Raw genomic sequence first — 25,365 nt, 5'->3', positions numbered from 1 at the left:
TAGGCTTCTGAAAAGTGCTCCTTTTGAGCAGAACTCCACTGGAGGGATTAGGGGAGTTTGTCCTCAAAGTTTCGGGCTCATTTTCAAAGCACTTAGCCTTCCAAAGGTTTCTATGGAACTTTGGAAGGCTAAGTGATTTGAAAATATGCTGTTTTTAATCACCCAGTGGTTGATGTCTCCTCCCCCCCCCCCCCCCCCCTCAAAAGCAAAACTGGCAAGGTATATTGGGCTCAGTGACAGCTTCAGGAATAATAAATGATTATGTTTCTAAAATGGTGGCCTGGATGTTTATGTTCTGGGACAAACACACTTATGTTGCAATTTTATAACCTAAACATTTATGTGCCTATTTTGACCCTGATCAAATTTTAGTTGTTTATGATTCTAAACGGGATATACTCTGCCACGTGAAACCAGCACATAAATGTCCATTTCACCAGGCATCTTACAACAGGCTTTATGTCAGCAGTTCCTGTTCTAAAATACTAGCAGAAATTGAGACAAGCTGACTTGGATGTCTCAATTTTGATTCGTACATCCTTTCTAAAGTGCTGCCCTGTGTCTGTAATTTGACAAAGATAATTGATCTCATCCTTTTAAATGCTACTTTTTTCTTGCCAGGCCACAGTGATGTTCTTTGATACTACTCCAGTAGGCAGGATCATCAATCGCTTCTCCTCTGACCTGGAGTGTGCAGACGAAAACCTTCCATTTAGACTTAATATGATCTTGATCTTCAGCTTTGCTCTGCTGGGCATGGTGGTGATAATAAGTTATGGGCTGCCTTGGATTGTCCTAGTGATGGTACCGCTCACTGCCCTTTACTTGTACATCCAGTGGTACTACCGTCACACCTCGCGAGAGCTGAAGCGACTAAATAGCATCACTCTCTCACCGATCTACACCCACTTCTCAGAGACCCTGACGGGACTGAACACTATCCGGGCAACCCGGGCAACAGACAGGTGAGCAGAGCAAGACCTTTTGGCCCAGCAGTCTCCTCCTACTGTTTCTTGTGTTTCCAACTCAGTCTCTTGAGTCTGTTGAGATATGATGTCAAGAGTTTTCATTCCCGGGTTTTTTTTGGGGGGGTGGGGGAGGGATTACCCCCTATTTTTTTTATTTCTCCCATTCAAATCAGCCAGCAGTCCTCAGCTAGGTACCACAAACTGCAATTCCCTCCAGAACTCAACCAAATATGAATGCTAAGTTTGTCCTTTAGGTGTTGCCTTTGTGCAATGACTAGGGCCTGCATCCCCTCTTAGGGGTTATGAATGTTGCCTTGTTGGCTAGCCTGAGCACAGAAAGCCTAGCCCAGGAACTGAACCCGTCTCTTGCCTGGAAGTGCACAGGCATCAGACCAGCCCTCATGCACTGATTTATCTGTTCAGATACAGGTGGTGTTGGCTGGTCACATATTCTCTGAATACTTTTCAGTTGTCCTTGGGGGTTCTAGGACAGCTTTTCCGTGCCTTAGGTGTTATATGGAAAATACCCTACATTCCCTCCTCAGACCCATTTTTACTTCTGAGACTTTTTTTTATTGCATAGTTATTACTGTGCAGGAAGCAACATGACTCAGGAATGAATTGCAAATAAGTAACAAGTTTTGTGAAGAAGAGAAATTTTTAGTGTATGTCTAGAATGGTCAGTGCACACCCTGCAGCCAAGAATGATAGTCAAGTAACAGACAAGTAATTAACTTGGTAACAGAAAAAAATTCTTGTTTTCTAAATGTATTCTTGTAAAACTCACTTTGATGGGACCAGCTAGCTAAAAGATGTCTGTGAATACAGCAACAGCACAAGCAGAAAGACATGTGAGAACATAAGAGTTGCTGTACAGGTACACCCCAAGGGTCCATCTAACCCATATCCTGTTTCTAACAGTGGCCAGTCCAGGTCACAAGTACCTGGCAGAGTCCCAAAAAGTAGCAAGATTCCATTCACCACCAACACATTCACAGATCTCCAGGTTATTGACTCTTGTGCTCTCTCCACCGGTGTCTCATTTCTCCTCTCATCCACAGCCTTGAAAACCATGGACAATCTAACCAACTTTCGCAGATCCTTGAAGACATATCTCTTCAACAAAGCCTACAAAATGAACCCTTAATGACACTATCACCACCCAACCCACCTAAGAATTAAAACACACCCTACAGCACCCTATATAACCCTTCCTTCTATCCCTCTTACATCTTCTGCTTAATATTGATTGTATCTAGATCCTGTCATGACGATGTCATAACAACACTCTGTAAACCACATTGAGCCTGCAAATAGGTGGGATAATGTGGGGTACAAATGCAATAAATAATAATAATAATATTATCGGAGTTGTCAATGAGACATATTCTTCCCTGCTTTGGACACTGTTGTTCGTGTCTTTCCTTGGCCTGAAAGTCATACCAAAACCCAGCCTTGACTGACTTCTAGAATTCACTCCCTATATTCCTGTGCCCATTCATCTGGCTAAAATCTCACGTTCATGCTGATACTGGCCTTCTTCAAGTCTGGTATTGCACTGACTAAGTAAGATTTATATTCTTATCTGACAAACTCTCTTGCCTTCAACCTTTGCCATTTATTTGCCACATTTAATAAACTTCTCAAAGTGCCTGTACCTCCAACCTCCCACCCCCCCACACACACTTCACTCTTCACCCAAACTGTGGCTGACAACTTCCATGACAAAAGTCACAAAGATAATCTTGAGTTCTCCACCAGGTCACTTCCATGTCCCCTTCCTCCACTTCATTCCTGCACTCTTCTTTCAACCCTTGCCAATATTTTTCTTCCTTATTTAAAATTAAAGCAGTGGACACGACCTCTTCTCTCCACAACAAAACTTACTGCCTGCCCCACTGATCCCATTCTCACCCAGCTAATCAGTTTTATTTCCTCTGGTGTTGTCCTTGTACCTATAATGTCCTCAGTCTATTAGTTTCCCACTGCAACTACTCCTGTTGCCTTCAAACAGGCTAACTACCGTGCTTAACTATCATCCCATCTCTCTCCTTCATTTCACATCCAAATTACTTGAACATGTTGTGCACCATTGTCATCTTGACTTTCTTTCATATCAAGCTATTCTTGTTCCGCTTTTGACAATACCAATCATAGTAACATAGTAAATGTCGGCAGTGAAAAACCTGCACAGTCCATTTAGTCTGCCCAACAAGGTGGCCATAGTTGTGTCTGACACGCTGCACAGGTTCTATTTCTTCATGATTAAACACTGGCATATTTAATCTGTGTCTCTCCCTACTAATTCTGGGGCACAGACCAAAGAAGTCTGCCTTGCACCAGTCCAACTGCCCAGTTACTGGAGTTGCCGTCGAAGACCACTCCAGCCTTGATGCCTACTCCTTGATACACCACCTCACTTGGATTTTGGAGGTTTTGGTTTTCTATTTATGGAGAGGGAAATGGAACTTGATATACTGCCTTTCTGAGGTTTTTGCAACTACATTCAAAACGGTTTACATATATTCAGGTACTTATTTTGTACCAGGGGCAATGGAGGGTTAAGTGACTTGCCCAGAGTCACAAGGAGCTGCAGTGGGAATCGAACTCAGTTCCCCAGGATCAAAGTCCGCTGCACTAACCACTAGGCTACTCCTCCACTTTGCACTTTGTGTATGCTTTCGTAGATTCTTCTTCCCTGCTACCTCACCAACAGTCGGTGTACCTCAGGGCTCTGTCCTGGAACCTCTTCTCTTCTGTCTCTATACTTGTTTCTTTGGTGATCTAATGTCCCTCTCATGGTTTTCAGCAGGGGCATAGCCAGACCTCGGCAGGAGGGGGGTCCAGAGTCCAAGGTAGGGGGGCACATTTTAGCCCACCTCCCCAGCTGCTGACCCACCTGCAGCCGACCCTCCCCTGCCACTTTCGACCCCCCCCCCATGCCACCGCCGACCCTGCCCCGCCACTTTCGACCCGCCACAAGGTACCTTTGCTGGCGGGGGTTGGGGACCCCCGCCAGCCTTAGTCTTCTTCAGCGCTGGTCTCCGGCATGTTCGCTGAACTGTGCTGTGAGTCCTCAGGACATCAGGACCCACAGCACAGATCAGTGAATGCGCCGGAGACCGGCGCTGAAGAAGACTAAGGCCGGCGGGGGTTGGGGACCCCCGCCAGCAAAGGTACCTCACGGCGGGTCGAAAGTGGTGAGGGAGGGTCAGCGGGGGGGGGGGGGGGGGTCGAATATAGAGGGGGCCAGGACTAAATATGTGGGGGCCTATGTCCCCATGGTCCCACCTAGCTATGCCCCTGGTTTTCAGTACCATCTTTATGCTGATGATTCACTAGAAGTCCAGTCTGAAATCTCATGTCCTGCTTGTCTAACATTGCCACCTAGATGTCTCCAACTTAACATGGCTAAGACGGAGCTTCTTATCTTTCTCTCTAAATCTATCTCTTCCCTTCCCCTTTTATTTATTTCTATATATAACAGTCATTCTCTTAGTCCCCTCAGCTTTGACTCTTCTCTTGCTTTCTCTGTGCATATCCAATACAGTAACAGATTTTCAGCTTGATACTGTAGGGGGTGCAATTGTACAACATAATTGCTAACATTTACACGTGATTGCATGGGGCAATTCAGTAAGCTGGAGCCTAGAGGTATGCACCACTTACACCTGTCAAAGGCACCATTAAGTTGACAATTAGGCACAATTCTATAAGGTAGCGTCTAAGTGGCATAGCAGCACCTAACTGCAAGGGGGTGTACGAGTGGGCGGAGCAGGAGCGGGCCAGCATGTCTCCCAGTTATGCATGTAGTTTATAGAATACTATAAATTACAAGCATGCGTGACTTGATGTATCTAGTTATGCCAAATTATGCCTGCCATTGACATGGTGTAAGAGGGCATGCCTAAACATGGATGCACCAATGCAATGTTTCTTCTATTTGGATTTCTGCCAGGTACTTGTGACCTGGGTTGGCCACTGTTGGAAGTAGGATACTGGGCTAGAAGGACCCAGTAGGGCTATTCTTACGTACTTATGCTAGTATTCTATAATGGAGTCTTGGTGCCAGGATGCTGTTTATGGAATTGACGCTAAGTGCGTGGCATTGAGACACCTAGATTGAGGTGCCAATTTATAGAATTGCCCTGTATATACATAAATGTTTAGAATATTAGCATATATGTGCATTTAAGCACATATATGCCAGCATGCCACCTAAGCGTTATTCTGAAAATATTCACTTACGTATTTCCAAGTGGGATGAACACTGAGGAACAGCACGCGCGGGACATAGGCAGGTCTCCCAATTACTGTATAATTTATAGAGTACGGCTAATTATGCATGCACCTGCCACACTTAGGTGCTTGTACTTACACCAGCTCTGTGGGTGATGTAAGTGCTCGCACTTACATGTTAGGTACATCAAAGTCTAGCATTTCTTTACAAAATAGGCTCTTATCGCATGCTTCCAGACACCTGTTATAGAATTGCCTCCCCCCCCCCCCCCCCAAATATCTGAAAATCTATGGATAAAGAAGTTTCATATTTACCAGGCACTGGCGAATATATAACTTCCTTTGAATATCGGGCCTTTATTTATTGGGATCCTGCCAGGTACTTGTAGCCTGGATTTGCTCCCGCTGGAAACAGGATACTGGGCTTGATAGACCTTTGGTCCGATCTAATATGGTAGTTCTTGGTCTTCTTTTCTGTCAATGCTGAAAAAGTAATCAAGGTGTGACATGATTGCTGTGGAAGGCATAGGGCCAGAAAGAACCAAACTGAGGCATCACTGGCAGGCCTGTGGAAAGCCAGAAAAGATGTGCTGAATGCAGGAACGCTAGAAACAAAACTATGAAACTTGAAAACTATCATGATTTCATCAGTTGTATAATGGGTGAATTGCTTGTACTCAGAACGTTCTGTATATACCCCTAACCAGTGGCGTTCCGTAGTTGCCTGACACCCAGGGCGGATCGCCACTGCGCACCCCGCCCCCCCCCCGACACAGTCCTCACCTGCCTTCCAGCTCCGTCCACACCAGCATGACGCCGCCCCCCCCCCCGACACAGTCCCCACCTGCCAACCAGGTTCCAGCTCCGTCCACCCCAGCGTGGCACCTCGCATCTGCAGCGCTGCTGTAAAAAGAAGAAAATCGCCTCGTCGTCAGCCCTTCCCTCTGTGTCCCACCCTCGAGGAAATAGGAAGTTACGTCAGAGGGCAGGACACAGTGAGGGAAGGGCCGACGAGGAGGCGATTTTTTTCTTTTTACAGCAGTGCTGTGCTGCATATGCGAGACGCCACGCTGGGGTGGACGGAGCTGGAACCTGGTTGGCAAGTGGGGACTGCGTGGGGGGGGAGGCGGCGCCACGCTGGGGGTGGACGGAGCTGGACGGAGCTGGAACCTGGTGGGCATGTGGGGACTGCGTCGGGGGGGGGGAGGCGGTTCCATGCCAAGGGGGGGTGTGGATGGACGGAGCGGAGCACCCCCCCCACCCGTTGACACCCAGGGCGGACCGCCCCCGCCACGCCCTTGCTACGCCACTGCGCCCTATGTGAGACTTTGACTCTATACGACTCATTAAAAATACATATTCTACTTTGGTATTGACCTTAGATTATTTGTGCCTGGGACAGGTTTGAACAGGAGAATGAAGTGCGATTGGAGAAGAACCAACGTTGTCTGTTCATCAGTAACACTGCTATGCAATGGCTAGACATCCGTCTGCAGATGATCGGTGTGGTTGTGGTTACAGCAATTGCAGTGATTGCCATCATTCAGCACCAAAGGGAATCTGGCGACCCAGGTTAACAGACTGTCTTATCTCTTTCTTCTTTCCTCAGCTGTACTGGATCTGAGCATTGCCTGCTTTTTCCACCAGGAATATCAGTAGAAATCAAACAAAATAAAACATGGAAAAGAAAATAAGATGATACCTTTTTTATTGGACATAACTTAATACATTTCTTGATTAGCTTTCGAAGGTTGCCCTTCTTCGTCAGATCGGAAATGACGAAGAAGGGCAACCTTCGAAAGCTAATCAAGAAATGTATTAAGTTATGTCCAATAAAAAAGGTATCATCTTATTTTCTTTTCCATGTTTTATTTTGTTTGATTTCTATTGATAACCTTAAGAGTGGACTAACACGGCTACCACACTCCTCCACCAGGAATACAATGAGAAGCTCATCTCTTGCTCAGGGCTGCCAAGAGGGGGAGCGGGGTGAGGGGGGCAAGATTCCCCTGACCCAGCCACCAAAGAAGGCCTGGCACCAGCAATCAAAAGAGACTACTCTGCTGGCCAGGTCCTTCTTCCTGTCGTGTCCTGCCTATGCGGAAACAGGAAGTTACTTTACTGGAGGCTGGACATGGTAGGAAGAAGGACCTATAGCCGGCAGAGCATTCTGTCCCGTTTGCTGCTGTGGGTGGGGGGCGGCAGGGGGGAGCAGCAGTGGTCGGGAGCGGCGTCGGCAGTGGTGGCGGCGGTGGGGCCCTGAAGATTGGGCACAGCTTTGTCTCTCAGCAGCCCCGCTCTTGCTTGCCCATCTCCTCATCTTCCTATCCTTCCTCATCCCTTGGGAAGTTGAGATGCCTGTATTGGGGGGTAAAGGAGACTAGTCTCTTACGTACTTTTATTCAAAAGCAGTTGGGGAAGGGTAGTAGATAGAAAGTATGGCCTGCCTGTGGTAGGGGCATGGAAGGAAATGTCCTTACAAAGAACTTTAGTTGATAGCTGAGGAATTGATTTTGGGTACATTGGTAAGTGAGAATGTACCTGGAAGGATAAGGAATTTTACAGTGAGATGGCTTACACCCATCCGTGTTGGGCATGGTGGTCCCTAGTCACTGAGCAGCATTTAAACTAGACAAGAAAGTGGGGTTGAAATTGCTCTTCCACATAAACAGAAAGAGATACAGTGAACAAAGTAAGCCCACAATTAATCAGATAACATGCAGGGGACTATGAGGAAAGATAGCTGCTGATGAAATTGGTGGAAACACAAATACTGGACCAGATGGCATACAACCCAGGGCACCAAGAGAACTCAAACATGAAATTGCTGATCTGTTAGACTGTCGTTAAAATCATCCATAGTAGCTGAAGATTGGAGAGTGGCCACTGTCATGCCGATGTTTAAAAAGGGTTCCAGGGGTGATCTGGGAAATTAGAGAAAAGTAAGCCTAACTTCAGTGCCAGGGAAAATAGTGGAAACTATTATAAAGAATAAAATTACAGAACACATAGACACACATGGTTTAATGGGACGGAGCCAGCATGGATTCAGCCAAGAGGAGTCTTTTGTACCAATTTTCTTAATTTCTTTAAAGGCATAAATAAACATGTGAATAAAGGTGAGCCAGTTGTATTGTATCTAGATCTTCAGAAAGCTTTTGACACAGTTTCTCATGAGAGACTCCTGAGAAAATGAAAAAGTCATTGGGATAGGAGGCAATGTCCTTCTGTGGATTAGGAATTGTTTATTAGAGAGAAAACAGAGGGTAGGGTTAAATAGCCATTTTTCTAAATGGATGAGGGGGGAATAGTGGAGTGCCACAGGGACCGTTGCTGATGATCAGAAAAACAGAATGACAAGTGAGGTGATTAAATCTGCAGATGACACAAAACTATTCAAAGTTGTCAAAACATGCCGATTGTGGAAAAACTGCAGGAAGACCTTATGAAACTGGAAAATTGGGCATCCAAATGGCAGATGAAATTTAATGTGGACAAATGCAAAGTGATGCACATTGGGAAGAATAATTTGAATCGTAGTTACCTGATGCTAGGGTCCACCTTAGGAGTCAGCACTCTTTCTTGACACCTAGATCTTTTTCTTGAAAGATCTAGGTGTCATTGTAGACAACACGCTGAAGTCTTCTGCCCATTTTGTGGGGGCCACCAAAAAAGCAAACAGGATGCTAGGAATTATTAGGAAAGGGAAGCAAAATAAGACCAAGAATATTATAGTGTCTCTGTATCGCTTCATGGTGCAACCTGACCTTGAGTATTGTGTTCAGTTCTTGTCGCTGTATCTCAAAATAAATATAGCATAATTAGAAAAGGTTCAAAGAAGAGTGAACAAAATGATAATGGGGATGAAACCTCTCCCCTGTGAGGAAAGACTAAAGAGGTTAGGGCTCTTCAGGCTGATGGCTGAGGTGGCTGAGGAGGTCTGTAAAATCTTGAGTGGTGTAGAACAGGTAGAAGTGAATCGATTTTTCACTCTTTCAGAAAGTACAAAGACCAGGGGACACTCAATGAAAATACATGAAAATACTTTTGAAACAAATGGGAGGAAATATTTTTTCACTCAATTAATAGTTAAGCTCTGGAACTCGCTTGCGAAGGATATGGTAACTGCAGTTAGCCTATCTGGGTCTAAAAAAAGGCTTGAACAAATTCCTGGCGGAAAAGTTCATAGTCTGTTATTGAGATGGACATGGGGAAAGCCACTGCTTGCCCAGGATTGGTAGCATGGAATATTGCTACTAATTGGGGTTCTGCCAGGTACTTGCGACCTGGATTGGCCACTGTTGGAAGCTGGATATTGAGCTAGATGGACCATTGGTCTGACCAGGTATAGCTACTCTTATGCTCACTATTTAACATTAGTTATTGCTTAATAACTGGGACACAAAAAATGCAGTCACATTCAGGCTTATTTTCGAAAGAGAAGGATGCCCATTACTACTACTACTACTATTTAGCATTTCTATAGCGCTACAAGGCATACGCAGCGCTGCACAAACATAGAAGAAAGACAGTCCCTGCTCAAAGAGCTTACAATCTAATAGACAAAAAAAAATAAAGTAAGCAAATCAAATCAATTAATGTGAACGGGAAGGAAGAGAGGAGGGTAGGTGGAGGCGAGTGGTTACAAGTGGTTACGAGTCAAAAACAATGTTAAAGAGTTGGGCTTTCAGTCTAGATTTAAAGGTGGCCAAGGATGGGGCAAGACGTAGGGGCTCAGGAAGTTTAGTCCAGGTGTAGGGTGCAGCGAGACAGAAGGCGCGAAGTCTGGAGTTGGCAGTAGTGGAGAAGGGAACAGATAAGAAGGATTTATCCATGGAGCGGAGTGCACGGGAAGGGGTGTAGGGAAGGACGAGTGTGGAGAGATACTGGGGAGCAGCAGAGTGAGTACATTTATAGGTTAGTAGAAGAAGTTTGAACAGGATGTGAAAACGGATAGGGAGCCAGTGAAGGGTCTTGAGGAGAGGGGTAGTATGAGTAAAGCGACCCTGGCAGAATATGAGACGGGCAGCAGAGTTTTGAACCGACTGGAGAGCGGAGAGGTGACTAAGTGGGAGGCCAGCAAGAAGCAGATTGCAGTAGTCTAAACGATAGGTGACAAGGGTGTGGATGAGGGTTTTGGTAGAGTGCTCGGAAAGAAAGGGGCGGATTTTACGGATGTTGTAAAGAAAGAAACGACAGGTCTTGGCAATCTGCTGGATATGAGCAGAGAAGGAGAGAGAAGAGTCAAAGATGACCCCACACAAATCGGAAGATGGGCGTCCTTCTCACAGGGTCGCCCAAATCAGCATAATCAAAAGCCGATTTTGGGCGTCCCCAAATGCTTTCCGTTGCGGGGACGACCAAAGTTCCCAGGGGCATGTCGGAGGCGCACTGAAGGCGAGACTTGGCCGTGCCTAACAGCATCCTTGACCCATAATGGAAAAAAAAAGGGTGTCCCTGACGAGCATTTGGACGACTTTACCTGGTCCAGTTTTTCTTACGACCAAGGCACAAAAAGGTACACGGACTGACCAGATGACCACTGGAGGGAATCGGGGATGACCTCCCCTTACTCCCCCAGTGGTCACTAACCCCCTCCCACCCTCAAAAAAGAACTTTAAATATATTTTGTGCCAGCCTCTATGCCAGCCAGCCTCAGATGTCCTACTCAGGTCCATCGCAGCAGTATGCTAGGTCCCTGGAGCAGTTTTTGTGGGTGCAGTGCACTTCAGGCAGGCAGACCCAGGCCCATCCCCCCCTACCTGTTACACTTGTGGTGGTAAATGTGAGCCCTCCAAAACCCACCAGAAACCCACTGTACCCACATCTAGGTGCCGCCCTTCACTCGTAAAGGCTATGGTAGTGGTGTACAGTTGTGGGGAGTGGGTTTTGGGGGGGGGGGGGTTGGGGGCTCAGCACACAAGGTAAGGGAGCTATGTACCTGGGAACCTTTTCCGAAGTCCACTGCAGTGCCCCCTAGGGTGCCCGGTTGGTGTCCTGGCATGTCCTTACCCTTCACTACCAATTATAATGTTCTAGTACATATTGTGTTGTCATTGCAAGTAATATACCATGCCATACTTTGTATTGTTTGAATATTTTTACTGCTCTAATTGCCTCCTGCTCATGTTTCATCTATTTTTACTGTACACCGACCGCCTTGAGCGAATTCCTTCAAAAAGGCGGTAAATAAATCCTAATAAATAAATAAATGTCAGGGGGACCAGTGCACTATGAATGCTGGCTCCTCCCACGACCAAAGGGCTTGCATTTGGTCGTTTCTGAGATGAGCATCCTTAGTTTCCATTATTGCCGAAAATCAGAAACAACCAAGTCTAAGGATGACCATCTCTAGGAACAACCTAAATGTCATGATTTGGGCGTCCCCGACCGTATTATCGAAATGAAAGATGGACGCCCATCTTGTTTCGATAATACAGGTTTCCCCGCCCCTTTGCGAGGACGTCCTCAGGAAAACTTGGGAGCCCCTTTCAATTATGCCTCTCTAAGGCATTTAGGGATCTTCTCACATATATACTCTGCAGACCCTAGTTAATGCAGTTGTAAGTTTGGAACTTCTATCTTGCCTCACATTCATTTTCAGTCCTTCCTGGTTGCCCAGGCACTCAAGTCGCTGACATTTTTTCTCTTCAGGATTGGTGGGCCTGGCACTGTCATATGCTCTATCCATCACTTTCCTACTTTCTGGGCTCATTTCCAACTTCACTCAGATGGAGACAATGATGGTGAGTCTGGAGAGAGCAGAGGAGTATTCCACTGAGATCCCCAAAGAGCCTGAAGGTGGAGTCATACAGGTAAGGACTAGAAAGCCATTGGGAGAGTAAAGCCCAGCAAAATGTGAATTCTGCATTGCTTGGATTTCTCTGCATTTTTGTGCATCTTTCCCCATGTTCTCTAGTTTCATGATTTATTAAATAATTTCCTACAGTGTTCTGTCTCTGTAATTTACAGTACAGTCAATATTTAAAAGGACTTATCCTGGTAGCTGCACCTCCTACTCAGATAATTCCCATCAAGACAGTACCACTGATTATCTTAACAGACCTACCTGGATAAGTTAGAAAAGCAGAAAAGCTGTCCTAAATCTGTTGAGATAAGCTATCCAGATAGTTACTGACTATTGCCTTTGGCCATGCCCTGCAGCCGTGCCACAGGGGCGCATTGATCTTTATCGGGTCTGCCAGATCACATTAGCACAGAGAGTCAGAAACCCCCTCAGAAGTCCTTACCTCTTCACCTCCTCCCCCACCTTCCTGTTGCCTGTGGACACCCAAAGCTGTCCTGGGCTCAGCTGCTTTGTTTGACTGTTAATTATGTCTATTTGATGTTCATTGATTCCCAATGAAAGATGGTCTTCATTGTATTACTGATAAAAATATATTGTTAAGAAACATTGAAAGATACTGTTATTTTTACTTTTACAGGCTGCCTCCGATTGGCCCAGGGAGGGTAATGTGGAGTTCAGAAATGTTGTGCTGGCATATCGACATGGCCTTCCGAATGCCCTGGATGTGGTAGACTTTACTGTTGCGTCTGGAGAGAAAGTGGGCATCGTGGGCCGAACTGGGTCCGGCAAGTCAACCATGTTCCTGGCACTGTTCCGCATGATTGAACTGAACAAAGGAGAGATCCTTATTGACAATGTCAATATCCGACTGTTAGCCCTGGAGGAGCTGAGGTAGGCTGGACAACACCCTCTTATTCCAATTTAAATGATATGTCATTGTGAGGGTAACAGGAGCATCTCTTGGCGATTCTCTTAGTCAGTTCTATATTCTTGTAGTCTGCTGTCTTTGTCTTGATCCCCATATGTCTTGGCCGTCTCAGTGAAAAGCTTTGGCTCAGATACAGTGATTGATGGGAGATCTGGTTTTCAAGCTCTGAGTTTTACTAGACTAGCTCTGGAATTATTTGGAAACATCAGTAATTTTTGCTATACTTTGCATGTGTGAATCATATGCTTCAGATCACCCTTATATAAAGCCAAAACACACACTCAGCACTGAGATCACCCTTAGCACTGAAATCACTCTTTGGATGCAGACCTCAACTTAGTGTTGCCAGGTGTCTGAGTATGTGCATGAGGTCTTGCAAAAGCCACCAGTGTCTCTCCTCACCTTTACTGTGTGATTTCCTTTTCTCAGGCTGTTCTCAGCACAGTGCCTTTGCCTTTGCGAATATTGGGTTGGGATGGCATTAATGGTTTCTGTGTATTTGCACTTTAGTCTTTGTGACACTCAAAGTATATCTTTTGAGTTTTTCCACTCTGCCTTCATCCTGAATTATGTGACCATGGCTTCAGAAATTTGCATCCAGCTTGCTCTCTGCTGCTTATGTTATTCCACTGCACTAACCATTAGGCTACTCCTAATGGTTAGTGCCAGGGCCTGAGAACCATTTTGAATTTGAGAGAAAGCACTGTGAAAAATGCCATTGTGGTTGAACTGGAACAGCACGAAGGCCCTGAGGAAACTTTACCAAAGTGAAACGGTGGCCCCATCGAGCATCAGAAGATAAGTGCTTGTTTTCTTGGTGTTGTAAAGGTCACCACAGTGATATGTGGATTTAAGATTTTTCAGATATTTGATTTTAAATAGTGAATTAAAGTTGTTAGCACAATAAAAATTGAGAGTTTTTGGGACCAATGAAAGAGGAAGGTTTGCATGGACATAACCATTTGAATTGGTCTCTGAAGTCCCTTTCTCCCATTCAAAAAAATATATGTATACATATGAATCAGTATTGCGTTTGAGCCTCTTGAGTGGGTCAACTATGACAGTGTTGATTCTCAGATAGAATTGTATTGCTTACCTTATTTTGCAATCAGCATGTGGCTGCACGCTTTGGATCAGAACCGAGTTCGATTTCCCACTGCAGCTCCCTGTGACACTTAAGCATCCATTGCCCCAGGTACAAAATAAGTACTTGTATATAATATGTAAACTGCTTTGGAAGCATATAAAATCCCATCCCCTTTCCCTTTTCTGTAGTTTGCACTGCCTGAATGTTTTCATACATGGTAATTCTTTTTCATCGGCAGGGCTCTGTGAAGATTGATCTTCCTTAGGAAGCCAGCCCTACTTTTGAGTGTCTTGCTTTAACAGTGGCCCTGCCCACATTTGAAACTCTGTTGTCTCTTTTTCAGATCCAAACTAGCCGTCATCCCCCAGGATCCATTTCTTTTCAGTGGAACAATCAGAGAGAACTTGGACCCATGGGGTCAGTACATGGATGCAGAGCTGCACCAGGTGCTGGAGCAGGTTCACCTGAAGGAGGTGATCACACGAATGGGTAAGTCCTAATTACCAGGGAGAATATAATTGGACAGAGGTGACTGGAATTACAAAGCACTTGAGTAAAATGAAATGCAAGCGTCTGGTCTTTATGATGCTAATAACTTTTTCTGCCTCTTGCAGGTGGACTAGGCTCAGAAGTGGGGGAGAGTGGAAAGAGTTTGTCAGTGGGACAGAGACAGCTGGTCTGCCTAGCAAGAGCTCTTCTTACCCAAGCCAAGGTAAGTTCTTTTCATTCTGAAATTTCACACCTACTCCGTTGGCACTGTCTGAGGAAAGGGTTGGAGTAAACCTGAAGATTGGAATAGACAACCAGTGAGATAAAAGTGACATGAGCTTGTGGAATACCATTTTCCATGCTTAAGTAGATATTTATAAAATTCCATAGGGGTTCTCCAGTCTTCAACTTAATTATGGGAAATCTTCAATGTTAAGGGTAGGAGGCATTCAAGGGAAGCTGCCATAAGGGGCAGAAGTGAGGGCAGTTCACTCCTGCCCCCATCACTCTCACTGGACCACCATGGATCGGAGGTAGGCCTTGGGAGGCCTGTTGAGACCACGGGGATTTGGGGCTGTTCTGGGGGTTGGGTGGGTGGGAGGGGGAACAGGAGCTTTTTCAGCAGGTCATCAGGGGGCTCGGAGATTTTAAAAAGGGTTTGGAAAGTTATACAGGTCCCAGCCAGTATTCAGCTGGGGCCCACATAACTGTCTTATCTGGGCCCAGCTGAATATAGGGTAGGACCCACATAAGCTATGACGGCCAGCTCCAGTGAAATTAGCCCACAATATTCAGTGCCAGTACCTGGACATGGCCTGGTGCTAAATATCTGGGGCTATTTAAATTATGCCCTCAGCTGTCAGTGGTTAAAAGAATGTTGTTGGCCGTTGGCTGAATATCTACCCCTTTGATTCTTAGACCCTTCTTAAATTAAATGAGATGATTCCTATGAAATTGGAGTGAATTCCCATTATTTCTGGGAGGGAGGATACAGTTAATAAAGATATTACCACCAATATGGCTCTATTTCAAAATTTCCCTGTGAGAATATGAAGAAAGGAACTGCAGCAGTGGAATAAGATAATAATAAAATTCCTATGGAAGAGGAGAAAAAAAATCACAGATGAAACTAGAGTTATTTACAGGTTCTGAAGGAATCTGGTATGAGACTCCCAGATTTCAAAAATTATTATATATAGCCTACTTGTTGAGACAAGCGAGGAACTGGATAGGCAAAATCATCAGTTTCTATTTGTTGCTGTAATTGCATAAGACCATACATGTTATTATATGGTTTACGTGAAAAGGGGAGGAACTTACCAACCAAAATCAGCAGTAATATACTCATAATCTTAGTTCGATGGGTGTGGAAAATGGGAGATATAGCAAGTCAGAGAATTGTTCTCCATAGTTTAGATCACTGAGTTAACTGAGACCTGGACAGCTCCCTGGATTTGGAATCTGCTCCAGTAGATCAAGCTAGATGTCCCTAGCAAACATAATGCCATTTTCCCATGTTATTTCCACCAAATAGAAGCCATGAGTATTGGGGAGGGGGTACCCCAAAGATCTTAATCTTTTGTCCTTTCTAATAAAATGTTTCTCTTGTACTAAGCTTATCAAAGCTCTCTAGCATGCCGTTTCTTTCAGAAGCAATTACTTTTTAACACAAGAGTTCAGCTCCTTTTGCATCAAAAGAACCTACCTTAACCACTGTATATTTCTAGTAGGCCCTCTTTAAAGTAGGACCCCCAGGAGACACTTGGGCTGTAGTGTTCATAACAACATTATGGAATAACCTTCCATATACTTCCCTTCCCCTCCTACCCCTTACCCTTCCATGCAACAAAATTCCCCTACATTCCACCCCTGAAAACTTTAGTCCTGCCAGCCCCAAACCCGGAAAGTCATCCCAAAAGAAGATGAACCACCCATCATCCCACCACTCCTGATGTCCATTCAAAACAACTCTCTCACACAGGTAAGATACACACATACACAGAGCCTCACAACCCCACAGTAATGCCATCTACCCCTTTATTGTAGAAAAATAAGAGAAATACAATATACCTGCTAAATTCAATATATCCCTTTTATAACTCATTGCCTCATATGTGATGTTACAAAGTCACATTGAACTCATGAAGAAGCCTCAGTCCGGGGCGGGGGGGGGGGGGGGGGGGGGGGGGGAGGGGTGCCATAGCAGTGATGGTCATGTGTGGAGGAGCACTTTTATTGGCAAGGCAGGGAGACCCCTGCCAGCCAGGATCCTATACAGAAATTGGGAGATCCCAAGGCTCTCCCATGGCTATGACCTTGATGACAACTTGGACTATAGCAATATTATCGTTGATATCCTGTAGCTGCTCCTGCAGCTCACCCAGTGTAACTTATGAATCTAGATTGGAAGCCACTGATTGAGCTCTTGATTACCACTCATCAACTCTAGACCTTGTGGCCAGGCCACCCACCATATTAGAACTCTTCTGTCTAGTCGTGCTCCCACCAGGGTTTGAAAAGTCCTGCAAATCTACCAGTTTTTTGCTGACAGTCATCTTGTGATTGGTTAGTTAGGCTCTGCAGGGGTTCACAACAGCCTTTGATTGCTAAATATCTTGGGGAGGGGTTCAGTGGAGAACTGAGCTCAAGTGGCTATTTGAGCTGGTGACATGACTTCCTCCTTCCAAGCTGGAACTTCCTGTGTTTCTATGTCTTTGCACAACTCTACCCAGCTATATTGTTTTTCTTTTACTTAATTACGTTTTTAGTACTTAGATTCATCCAGCGCTTCCTCTCTCTTTGAAGTGTTCACATCAGTGGCAAGAAAGAGAGAGAGAGAGGAGATACATGAGGCATATCTCATTACCTCTCGCCTGGACTACTGCAACTTACTCCTCACTGGCCTCCCACTTGGCCATCTATCCCCCGTTCAATCTGTTCAGAACTCTGCTGCACGTCTCATATTCCGCCAGAACCGATATACTCATATCACCCCTCTCCTCAGGTCACTTCACTGGCTTCCGATCAGATACCGCATTCAATTCAAGCTTCTCCTTCTTACCTACAAATGCACTCAGTCTGCTGTCCCTCACTATCTTTCTACCCTCATCTCCCCTTACGCTCCCGCCCGTAACCTCCGTTCACAGGATAAATCCCTCCTCTCAGTACCCTTCTCCACCACCGCCAACTCCAGGCTCCACTCATTCTGCCTCGCCTCACCCTATGCTTGGAACAACCTTCCTGAGCCCTTACGCCAAGCCCCCTCCCTGCCCGTCTTCAAGTCTTTGCTTAAAGCCCACCTCTTCAATGCTGCGTTCGGCACCTAACCCTTACCGTTCAGTGAATCCAGACTGCCCCAATTTGACTGCCCCTATCGGACCAACCGTTCACTTGTCTGTTAGATTGTAAGCTGTTTGAGCAGGGACTGTCTCTCTTTGTTAAATTGTACAGCGCTGCGTAACCCTAGTAGCGCTCTAGAAATGTTAAGTAGTAGTAGTAGTATATTTGAAAATAAGCCCCACAGTGACATAAATTCAAGCATATGTAGTGGAGCAGAAAATTTAACATTTTTCTATTATATTTTTAATGACTGAGCTTTACAACTGAAAGATTTATTTTTAAACCAGTGTTCTATATATTAATCCCCCAGAAAAGATCTTGAAAGGTCTAAATGGATTGGCCTGGTAACTGAGTGGTAGGGCTATGCACTATCATATAGAGGGCTAAGTCCTGTGTCAGCGTACTCGGGATGCTTCGGAGGATGGGGGAGGCATGTGTTCTAGTCATCAAACAGTGGTGACACACAGTGGCTAGATTTATAATTGCAGTACTCCCAAGAGAAGCCTGAAGTGTGGTATCAGGCTGCCACTTCCCTAGCTGGGCTGAGTTGGGGGAGGAATTGAATGAACATCTGTGGCATGGTAGCTCTACAGAGACTGGTTCTGATTGAGCTGAAAGCCCAAAGCACCAGGATTTATTTATTTATTGCATTTGTATCCCACATTTTCCCAACTATTTGCGGGCTCAGTGTGGCTTACAATACATTGTGAATGATGGAAATACAATTAGTCACAGTACGATTATGGGTTACATTGTGAAGAGTAATGGAAAGACAAAGTCAAAGTCGAAATATCATCTGGGAATAGAACAATGGGGAAATGATAGGGCGATAGAACAATAGCAAGAGAACATTAGGGTATAACAATTTTATCTGTGGGTAGAGTTTTAAGTGTGGTGAAGTTATGGGGGAAGAGAATTCAGAAGAGAGTGTATTGGTGCTTTTCTTTTAGTGTGTATGGATTCATGCGTTTTGGTCTTTGCAGTAAATATTCTCAAAGAGATGAGTCTTCAATAGTCTGCGGAAGTCGGTTAATTCGTAGATTCATAGAATACTGCAGGGCCAAAAACAATATAATAAGAATGATTCACCAGTGAAACGAGAAAATGATTGCAAATAAAGATCCTGTGGCCCTTCCATTCCAGCTACTAAGCTCTACAATGTCCTTTGTAGTATGTCAGTTTTCTTTCTGTTTTGTCAGCACAGTACTCCACCAGCTCCGTAGCCTTGCTTCTGTCTCCCCTGGCCCTTTTCCTCTTTCACACTAGCTCTTTCCTAAGTCCCTTGTTTCTCTCCATGTCGCTGCCATCTTAGGGTTACCATATTTTGTCCCCCAAAAAGGAGGACACATGCCACGCCCCACCCCCTTTCACACCCTGCCCCGCCCCTTTCACGCCCTCACTCTGCCCCCTGTCACATTTTTCCTTCCCCCCTGTCACAAACCCCATCACTCCCCTCCCCGTCACCCCCCTCCCCTTACCTTACTACTGCCCTGGTGGTCTAGTGACCTCTTCGGGGCAGGAAAGAGCCCCCTCTTTCCTGCCCGGAACGCTGCCCTGCATGCATCCTTCCAACTCATGGCGGCCATTTTGAATCAGCGCCGAGATCAGGAACAGGAAGGATGCATGCAGGGCAGCGCCCGGGCAGGAAAAAGGGGGCTCTTTCCTGCCCCGAAGGCGGAAGAGGTCACTAGACCACCAGGGCAGTAGTAAGTAAGGGGAGGGGAGGCTAGCAATTGGCATGCCCGTTTGTCCAGAAATCTGGACAAACAGGCAGATTGGCAAAACCCGCCCAGTTGCTCGGACATGTCCTCAAAAAAAGGACATGTCTGGGTAAATCCGGACATATGGTAACCCTATGCCATCTCACAGTTGCTCCTTTCTCCTTCATCTCTCACAAGATTTACCTCTTTCTTCTCCAGATTCTGTGTATTGATGAAGCCACGGCCAGTGTGGACCAGAGGACAGACCAGCTTCTCCAGCAGACAATTCGTGAGCGCTTTGCTGATAAGACAGTACTCACAATTGCCCACAGGTCAGTGTCTAGACTTCAATTTATTCACAAAATCAGTGTTCTTTTAGGACAGAAGACATCCAGAGTCAGCTACCTTGTGGGGAGTCAGTGAGAGTTCTCACTGCCATCTGCAGCTTTTAGTATGAGGTCAGAGAGAGGTTAAGCAAAGTCTGGTGTTAGCAGTGGCGTAGCAAGGGCGGGGCGGTGGGGGCGGTCGGCCCCGGGTGTCAGCGTGTGGGGGTGCTCCCGTCTCCTGCCACCATCCTGCCTGTTTAAAAAAAAATCCATGCAGCGACGCAGGCCTCGCGTCTGCCCTGCGTGTGCTGTGAAAGCAGAAGATCGCCTCGCTGGCGTCAGGCCTTCCCTAGCTATGTCCCGCCCTCTTCTGAGGTAACTTCCTATTTCCTCGAGGGTGGGACATAGCGAGGGAAGGCCCGACGCCAGCGAGGCGATCTTCTGCTTTCACAGCACACGCAGGGCAGACGCGAGGCACTGCCTGCGTCGCTGCATGGATTTTTTTTTTTAAAGGCAGGGTGGTGGCAGGAGAAGAGGGCTCTGTCGGCCCTCGACGGAGGGGGGACGGGACCGGGTGGGGAGCTGAGATGGGAGAGGGGGAGCTCAGAGGGGAGAAGGGGATTGGGGAGGGGGGAGCTCAGAGGGGGCTCAGATGGGAGAGGGGGAGCTCAGAGGGGAGAAGGGGATTGGGGAGGGGTGGGGAGCTCAGAGGGGTGCTCAGAGGGGAGAAGGGGATTGGGGAGGGGTGGGGGAGCTCAGAGGGGTGCGCAGAGGGGAGAAGGGGATTGGGGAGGGGTGGGGGTGCTCAGAGGGGAGAAGGGGATTGAGGAGGGGTGGGGATGCTCAGAGGGGAGAAGGGGACTGAAGCTGGAACTGGGGTCTGACAAGGGGGCAGGAGGGAAAATGGGTCCATGCCTGGGGCAGGTGGGAGAAAGGGTCTGGGGCTGAAAAGGGGGGATGCAAGGCATGTGGTGGATGAAGGGGGCTGGAACTGGGGGCTGAAAAGGAGGGTAGTTGGGATAAGGGGGCTAGTACTGGAACTGGGGGCTAAAAAGGGGCAGGGCCTGAAATTGTGGGGACTGGGGGCTTTAAAGGGGACAGGGAGAACTGACTGGGGCTGAAGCTCGGGACTGGTGAGAGAAAAGGGCTGGGGTTGAAACTAGGGGCTGAAAAGGGGACAGGGAGAAGTGGCTGGGGGCTGAAGCTCGGGACTGATGTGGACTTTGAAATGTATACGTTCCATAACAGGGAGCCAATGAAGTGATGATGGAGTGATGCACCTTTGGGATTTAACAAAGACATAAAAACACAATGTGCAATGATTGAAATAAAGTGGACGTTTCAGAAGACCTGTGGATCTGTGATAGTCCCTCGAAGATATATGAGCGCATTATAAAAAGTTTATACTCAGGCTAAGATCTATGTTATTTTCAGAAAAAGGTGTTTCTTCTGTGGATTATTTTCTTTGCGAGTATCCACAATCTAGGCACCATTTCTGCAGGACTTGTGCTCATGTTTTATTAAGGCACATATGTCTTTATGTAACAAGCTAAAAATACAGTGTCTTCCTTAAGCACTGGGGCTTACACATGTAAGCAGTAAGTTTGCATCTGACATTCATGAGTGCAGGGTTTTGCAAAACCGGATACCGAAAGGAGAGGCAATTAAAGAGCAAAGCTATAAAATCCTATATTTTGGAGGTGGATTTTAATGTCGGAGCAGAAAGCTCAATTGCATCATCCTATCATTCCTTCAAACTCCAAGTTGAAACGAGTGTTTAGCTAATACTTCCACTTACCTCAGTGTAGGTTGTAATCCACAAAATACGGTGAGGTTTGTAATCCACAGTATACTGTAATTCGCCCCAAATCCCTGCACTTGGCAGTCCTCTTACAAGGCAAAAACTAGGGTGGTTAAATATGTCTTCTCTCCTTTCCTGGTTTTAACTGCAACTTAAACACTCAGCTGAGACCTAGGCAGCCATCTACAACTGCTGCTGAGATCTTTGGGCTTCTCTAGCTGTCCTCTAACAGTCTTTTCCCACTGCAGATGACAATAGTTCCTTAGCGGGACGAATCTCTCAGTGTTTCACAGGGTCCACAATAAATTCCAAACCATATCCAATCCCAGACTGAGACAGTCCCTTTCCCCCAGCCTCTCTTTCTTCCCCTTCCTCTGTAAGGGGAACAGGGGCTGGGCTGCCGAGAGGGGGGGACAGGGGGGGCAAAATTCCCTGGGCCCGGACCTCCAGGGGGGCCCGGCGCCGCGCTGCGCCGACTCCGTGGGTGGTACGGACAGACACTCCCTCCCTCCCAGGGCCCGCCTGCCGTCCCTCCCTCCGAATTTCAAAGGCTGTCTCCTACCTCGTCCTCTTCGGGGTTGGTTACGGCGACAGCTGCCTGCACGCAGTGATAAGCGTGCAGACTCGCGCTTCAGCCTTCCTTTGTTGTCTGTCTCTCAGCTCTGGTCTCGCCCTTGCTGTAGGAGACAGCTTTTGAAATTCGGAGGGAGGGACGGCGGGCGGGCCCTGGGAGGGAGGGAGGCCTTGGAATTCGGACGGAGGGAGGCCTTGGAATTCGGACAGAGGGGGGGGGGAGAGGCAGTGACCTTGGGGGGGGGGGCACAGTGACCTTCGTGGGGGGGGGCAGGGGCAGCCTTGTCCCGGGCCCGGCCCAGTCTCTCGGCGGCCCTGAACGGGGGTGTTTGTGCTCCCTACCACCAGGTCCTTTCCCCTCTTAATCCTGTCAAAGTTCACGCTTGTCTATGAATATAAATTAATCAGCTCTCTTGCTTTTCTTTCCCCTTCTTCCAACATAGTCCAAGTATATACAATGCACCTTGTTTGGCTTCAACCCTTTCTTCATTCCCCTTCTTCCTTCAGCCTAGGGAATGAAAGGGCCCCACCCTTTCTTTGTCAGCACCATCTCCTGACAACCTCACACTTGACCCAGGCTGAAACCTTCATTTATTAGTTCACTGCTGTGGTAGTCACCTTTTCCCTCCCCTCATCAGGTCAGAGAACCAAGATGCCATAAGCCCTTTCAATTATTTACCTTTGAGTTAAGCCAGACAGAAATATCCATAGGCTTCTCTTCCAAGATCCCCTCTCTCTCCAACAACCCCTCACTCTCCTGTTTGCCAATCCATAGGCTCCTCTACAGCACTCTCCCCCAGCTGTTCCTTATCCTCCAGATTAATCCTCCCCAGATCCTCCCCCCTCTCCTTGAAATTCTGGGGCTGGTAGTGTGGAAACCTCCTGGTTCCACCCTGTGCCTCCCTCAAGGGTTGCTGGGAATTGTAAGTTTTGGATTTCAAGGATCTCTCTGGGGAAGGTGACAAGCTGCTCTCTTTGACATGTTTGACCTGGGTCTTCGTGGTCTGTACTCCTGTGAGGTTTTAGGGTACAAAGGGGACTTCCTCAACTGTTTCCCAATCCATGCTCCTGGACTCTTCACAAAGTGTAAATACCGACATCTAGATGTTGTAATGTAGATGTGCATTTCCTGCCCAAACCATGCCTAGGACATGCCCCTTTAAAACAATGGGAGCATAGACATACACATGTGCAAGATGCTTTTAGATATTATGTTTATTTTATGTTATATATGTTTTTTCAATTATTGTGTATGTTGGTTATTAGCTGCCCAGAATTGTAGATGGTGCGGGAAAGAAGATTTTAAAAATAACATACATAAATACATATATAAACATGTAAATAGTGGCTTTTCTGAAATCACTACTTGGATATTTTGGGTCATTTGCATGTGTGAATCTGCCATTCATAGGTGTTATTTATTTTTGTACTGTTTTATTTTTATTGTAACAATCAAATCATTAAAATGGTTACCAGGCTTATCTTTCCTGCATGTTTTTAAAATTGTCTTTAGAGTGTATCGGATACATCTTTTTGTTAGTCTAGTAAAATGTTTGATAATCTACAAAACTGCCACTTTTCTTCAGGACCAGTACAGGAGCTCCAGTTTTACTCTAGTGATCATCTATCCAGATGAATGGGGGTTGCGTTCCAGACACAAGCACGTCTGTTGCATACGTTTTCTCTTGAGCAGAGCCAAATAGTACATGGAAATATTCCAGTAAAGGAGCACTGTGCTGGCCTATACTGAGCATTATATTGCAAAAGTACATTTTAAAAAAAGTTAAAGCCTCTGGGGTTTCCACTAAATCAGAACTGTCCCTCTAATAGAACTATTGCACCATGGTGTTTTCAATCTCTTTTTAGCCCTCTTCCTTTTCTGCCGTAACCCACTATTGCAAGCAATTATCATTGGGCAGAAGTTACAGATCACAGCTGTTTTTTGGATGTTAATATTTGTGAACATGGCCAGTAGGTGTCTCTGTTGAGCAGTGGTTGAAATGTCCTTCCCTCTGCCATCAGCGACTATAAATTCTGCTATTGCAACCACAGCATCCCCAGACATCCAGGTTTGAAGCAGAACCAGGATCTCCATTATGGAATGAAAGAATGCTACTCTTGCCATCTGTAAATTAATTATGCTATGTGGCTATATTGCTTTTTCTTTGAGAAGACTGTTAAGAGATGCTTGGGAAGATGGTAAATTTGCGAAAGGCACTGAGGCAGAAACAAATCTGTCTAGTTATTTGGTCTCCTAACACATGCTGTTGTGCATTTCTCTGGGCAGGCTGAACACCATCATGGACTCGGACAGGGTACTGGTGATGAATGCTGGGAAAGTGATGGAATTGGACTCTCCCAAAGTGCTTTGCAACAACCCCGAATCATTCTTTTATCAACTCATCCAAAGTGGGGAGCAGTGACGGGAATCACTGGGTATCCAACTTCTTCAGACCTACCTCATTCCGGATCCGGAACAGATGTGCAAAATGATTCCAGGACTGAAACAAAAGACTGAGTACTGGAAGCCAGTTTGGTTTTGTGTCCTGAAATATTACTTCCCAGGTGGTGCCTGGGACCAGGGCGGAAAGGGAAAATAAGGAGCTGGTCCACAGGGACTTCTCTGTGCCGTGATGGAGAGCTAGTAACTAGCATTACTAGTGGCTCATGTTCCAATACAGAGCACTTGTTAGGCATGAGGAAATGCCAGGAATAAAATGCATAGTTTTAGGAGTCAGCATCTTGTCTCATTTAGTCATGCATTTCTATAAAGAAACGGCACAGCTTCGTGATCATTTTGACAATATGATGTCTGCTCCAAGGTTAATAACTCTATCACAACCCCCCCCCAGGGCCGTGTCAACACGGTAAGCGCGGTAAGCGCTGCAGGGGGGCGCCTGCCTTCAAGGGCGCCGCGCCGTCGCGTTTTTTTTTTTTTTAAACCTTACTCCTCCGCTCCCCTCCATCTCCGATTCCCCAGCGTTTTAAATTTACCTCGCTCCGCCTCCGACGTCTGCGCAGCGTCAGTGAAAGCGCTGCCTGTCTGACGTCTCTCCACCAGCCTTCCCTTTGCTCGTTCGTTCCCTCTGTGTCCCGCCCTCAAGGAA

General features: G+C 46.3%; 1 protein-coding gene across 4 annotated transcripts in view; it reads left to right on the top strand.

The window, feature by feature from the left end:
* LOC115465411 (multidrug resistance-associated protein 7-like) overlaps positions 1 to 25,094 on the top strand; it is a 120,717-nt gene extending 95,623 nt beyond the window's left edge. For all 4 annotated transcript variants that reach the window (XM_030195856.1, XM_030195857.1, XM_030195859.1 and 1 more), the window contains 8 exons: positions 622 to 965; positions 6,610 to 6,779; positions 11,862 to 12,022; positions 12,653 to 12,906; positions 14,374 to 14,519; positions 14,645 to 14,742; positions 19,778 to 19,890; positions 24,546 to 25,094. In XM_030195856.1, coding sequence (XP_030051716.1) covers positions 622 to 965; positions 6,610 to 6,779; positions 11,862 to 12,022; positions 12,653 to 12,906; positions 14,374 to 14,519; positions 14,645 to 14,742; positions 19,778 to 19,890; positions 24,546 to 24,681 — 1,422 coding nt within the window. In that variant the 3' untranslated portion in view covers positions 24,682 to 25,094. The remainder of the gene's footprint in view (positions 1 to 621; positions 966 to 6,609; positions 6,780 to 11,861; positions 12,023 to 12,652; positions 12,907 to 14,373; positions 14,520 to 14,644; positions 14,743 to 19,777; positions 19,891 to 24,545) is intronic.
* The last annotated feature ends 271 nt before the right edge of the window (positions 25,095 to 25,365 follow it).

The sequence above is a fragment of the Microcaecilia unicolor genome, chromosome 3, assembly GCF_901765095.1.
Source record: "Microcaecilia unicolor chromosome 3, aMicUni1.1, whole genome shotgun sequence".
In the NCBI taxonomy this organism is placed as follows: domain Eukaryota; kingdom Metazoa; phylum Chordata; class Amphibia; order Gymnophiona; family Siphonopidae; genus Microcaecilia; species Microcaecilia unicolor.
The sequence above is the reverse complement of the archived record's forward strand: the minus strand, read 5'-3'. Positions and strand labels throughout refer to the sequence as shown.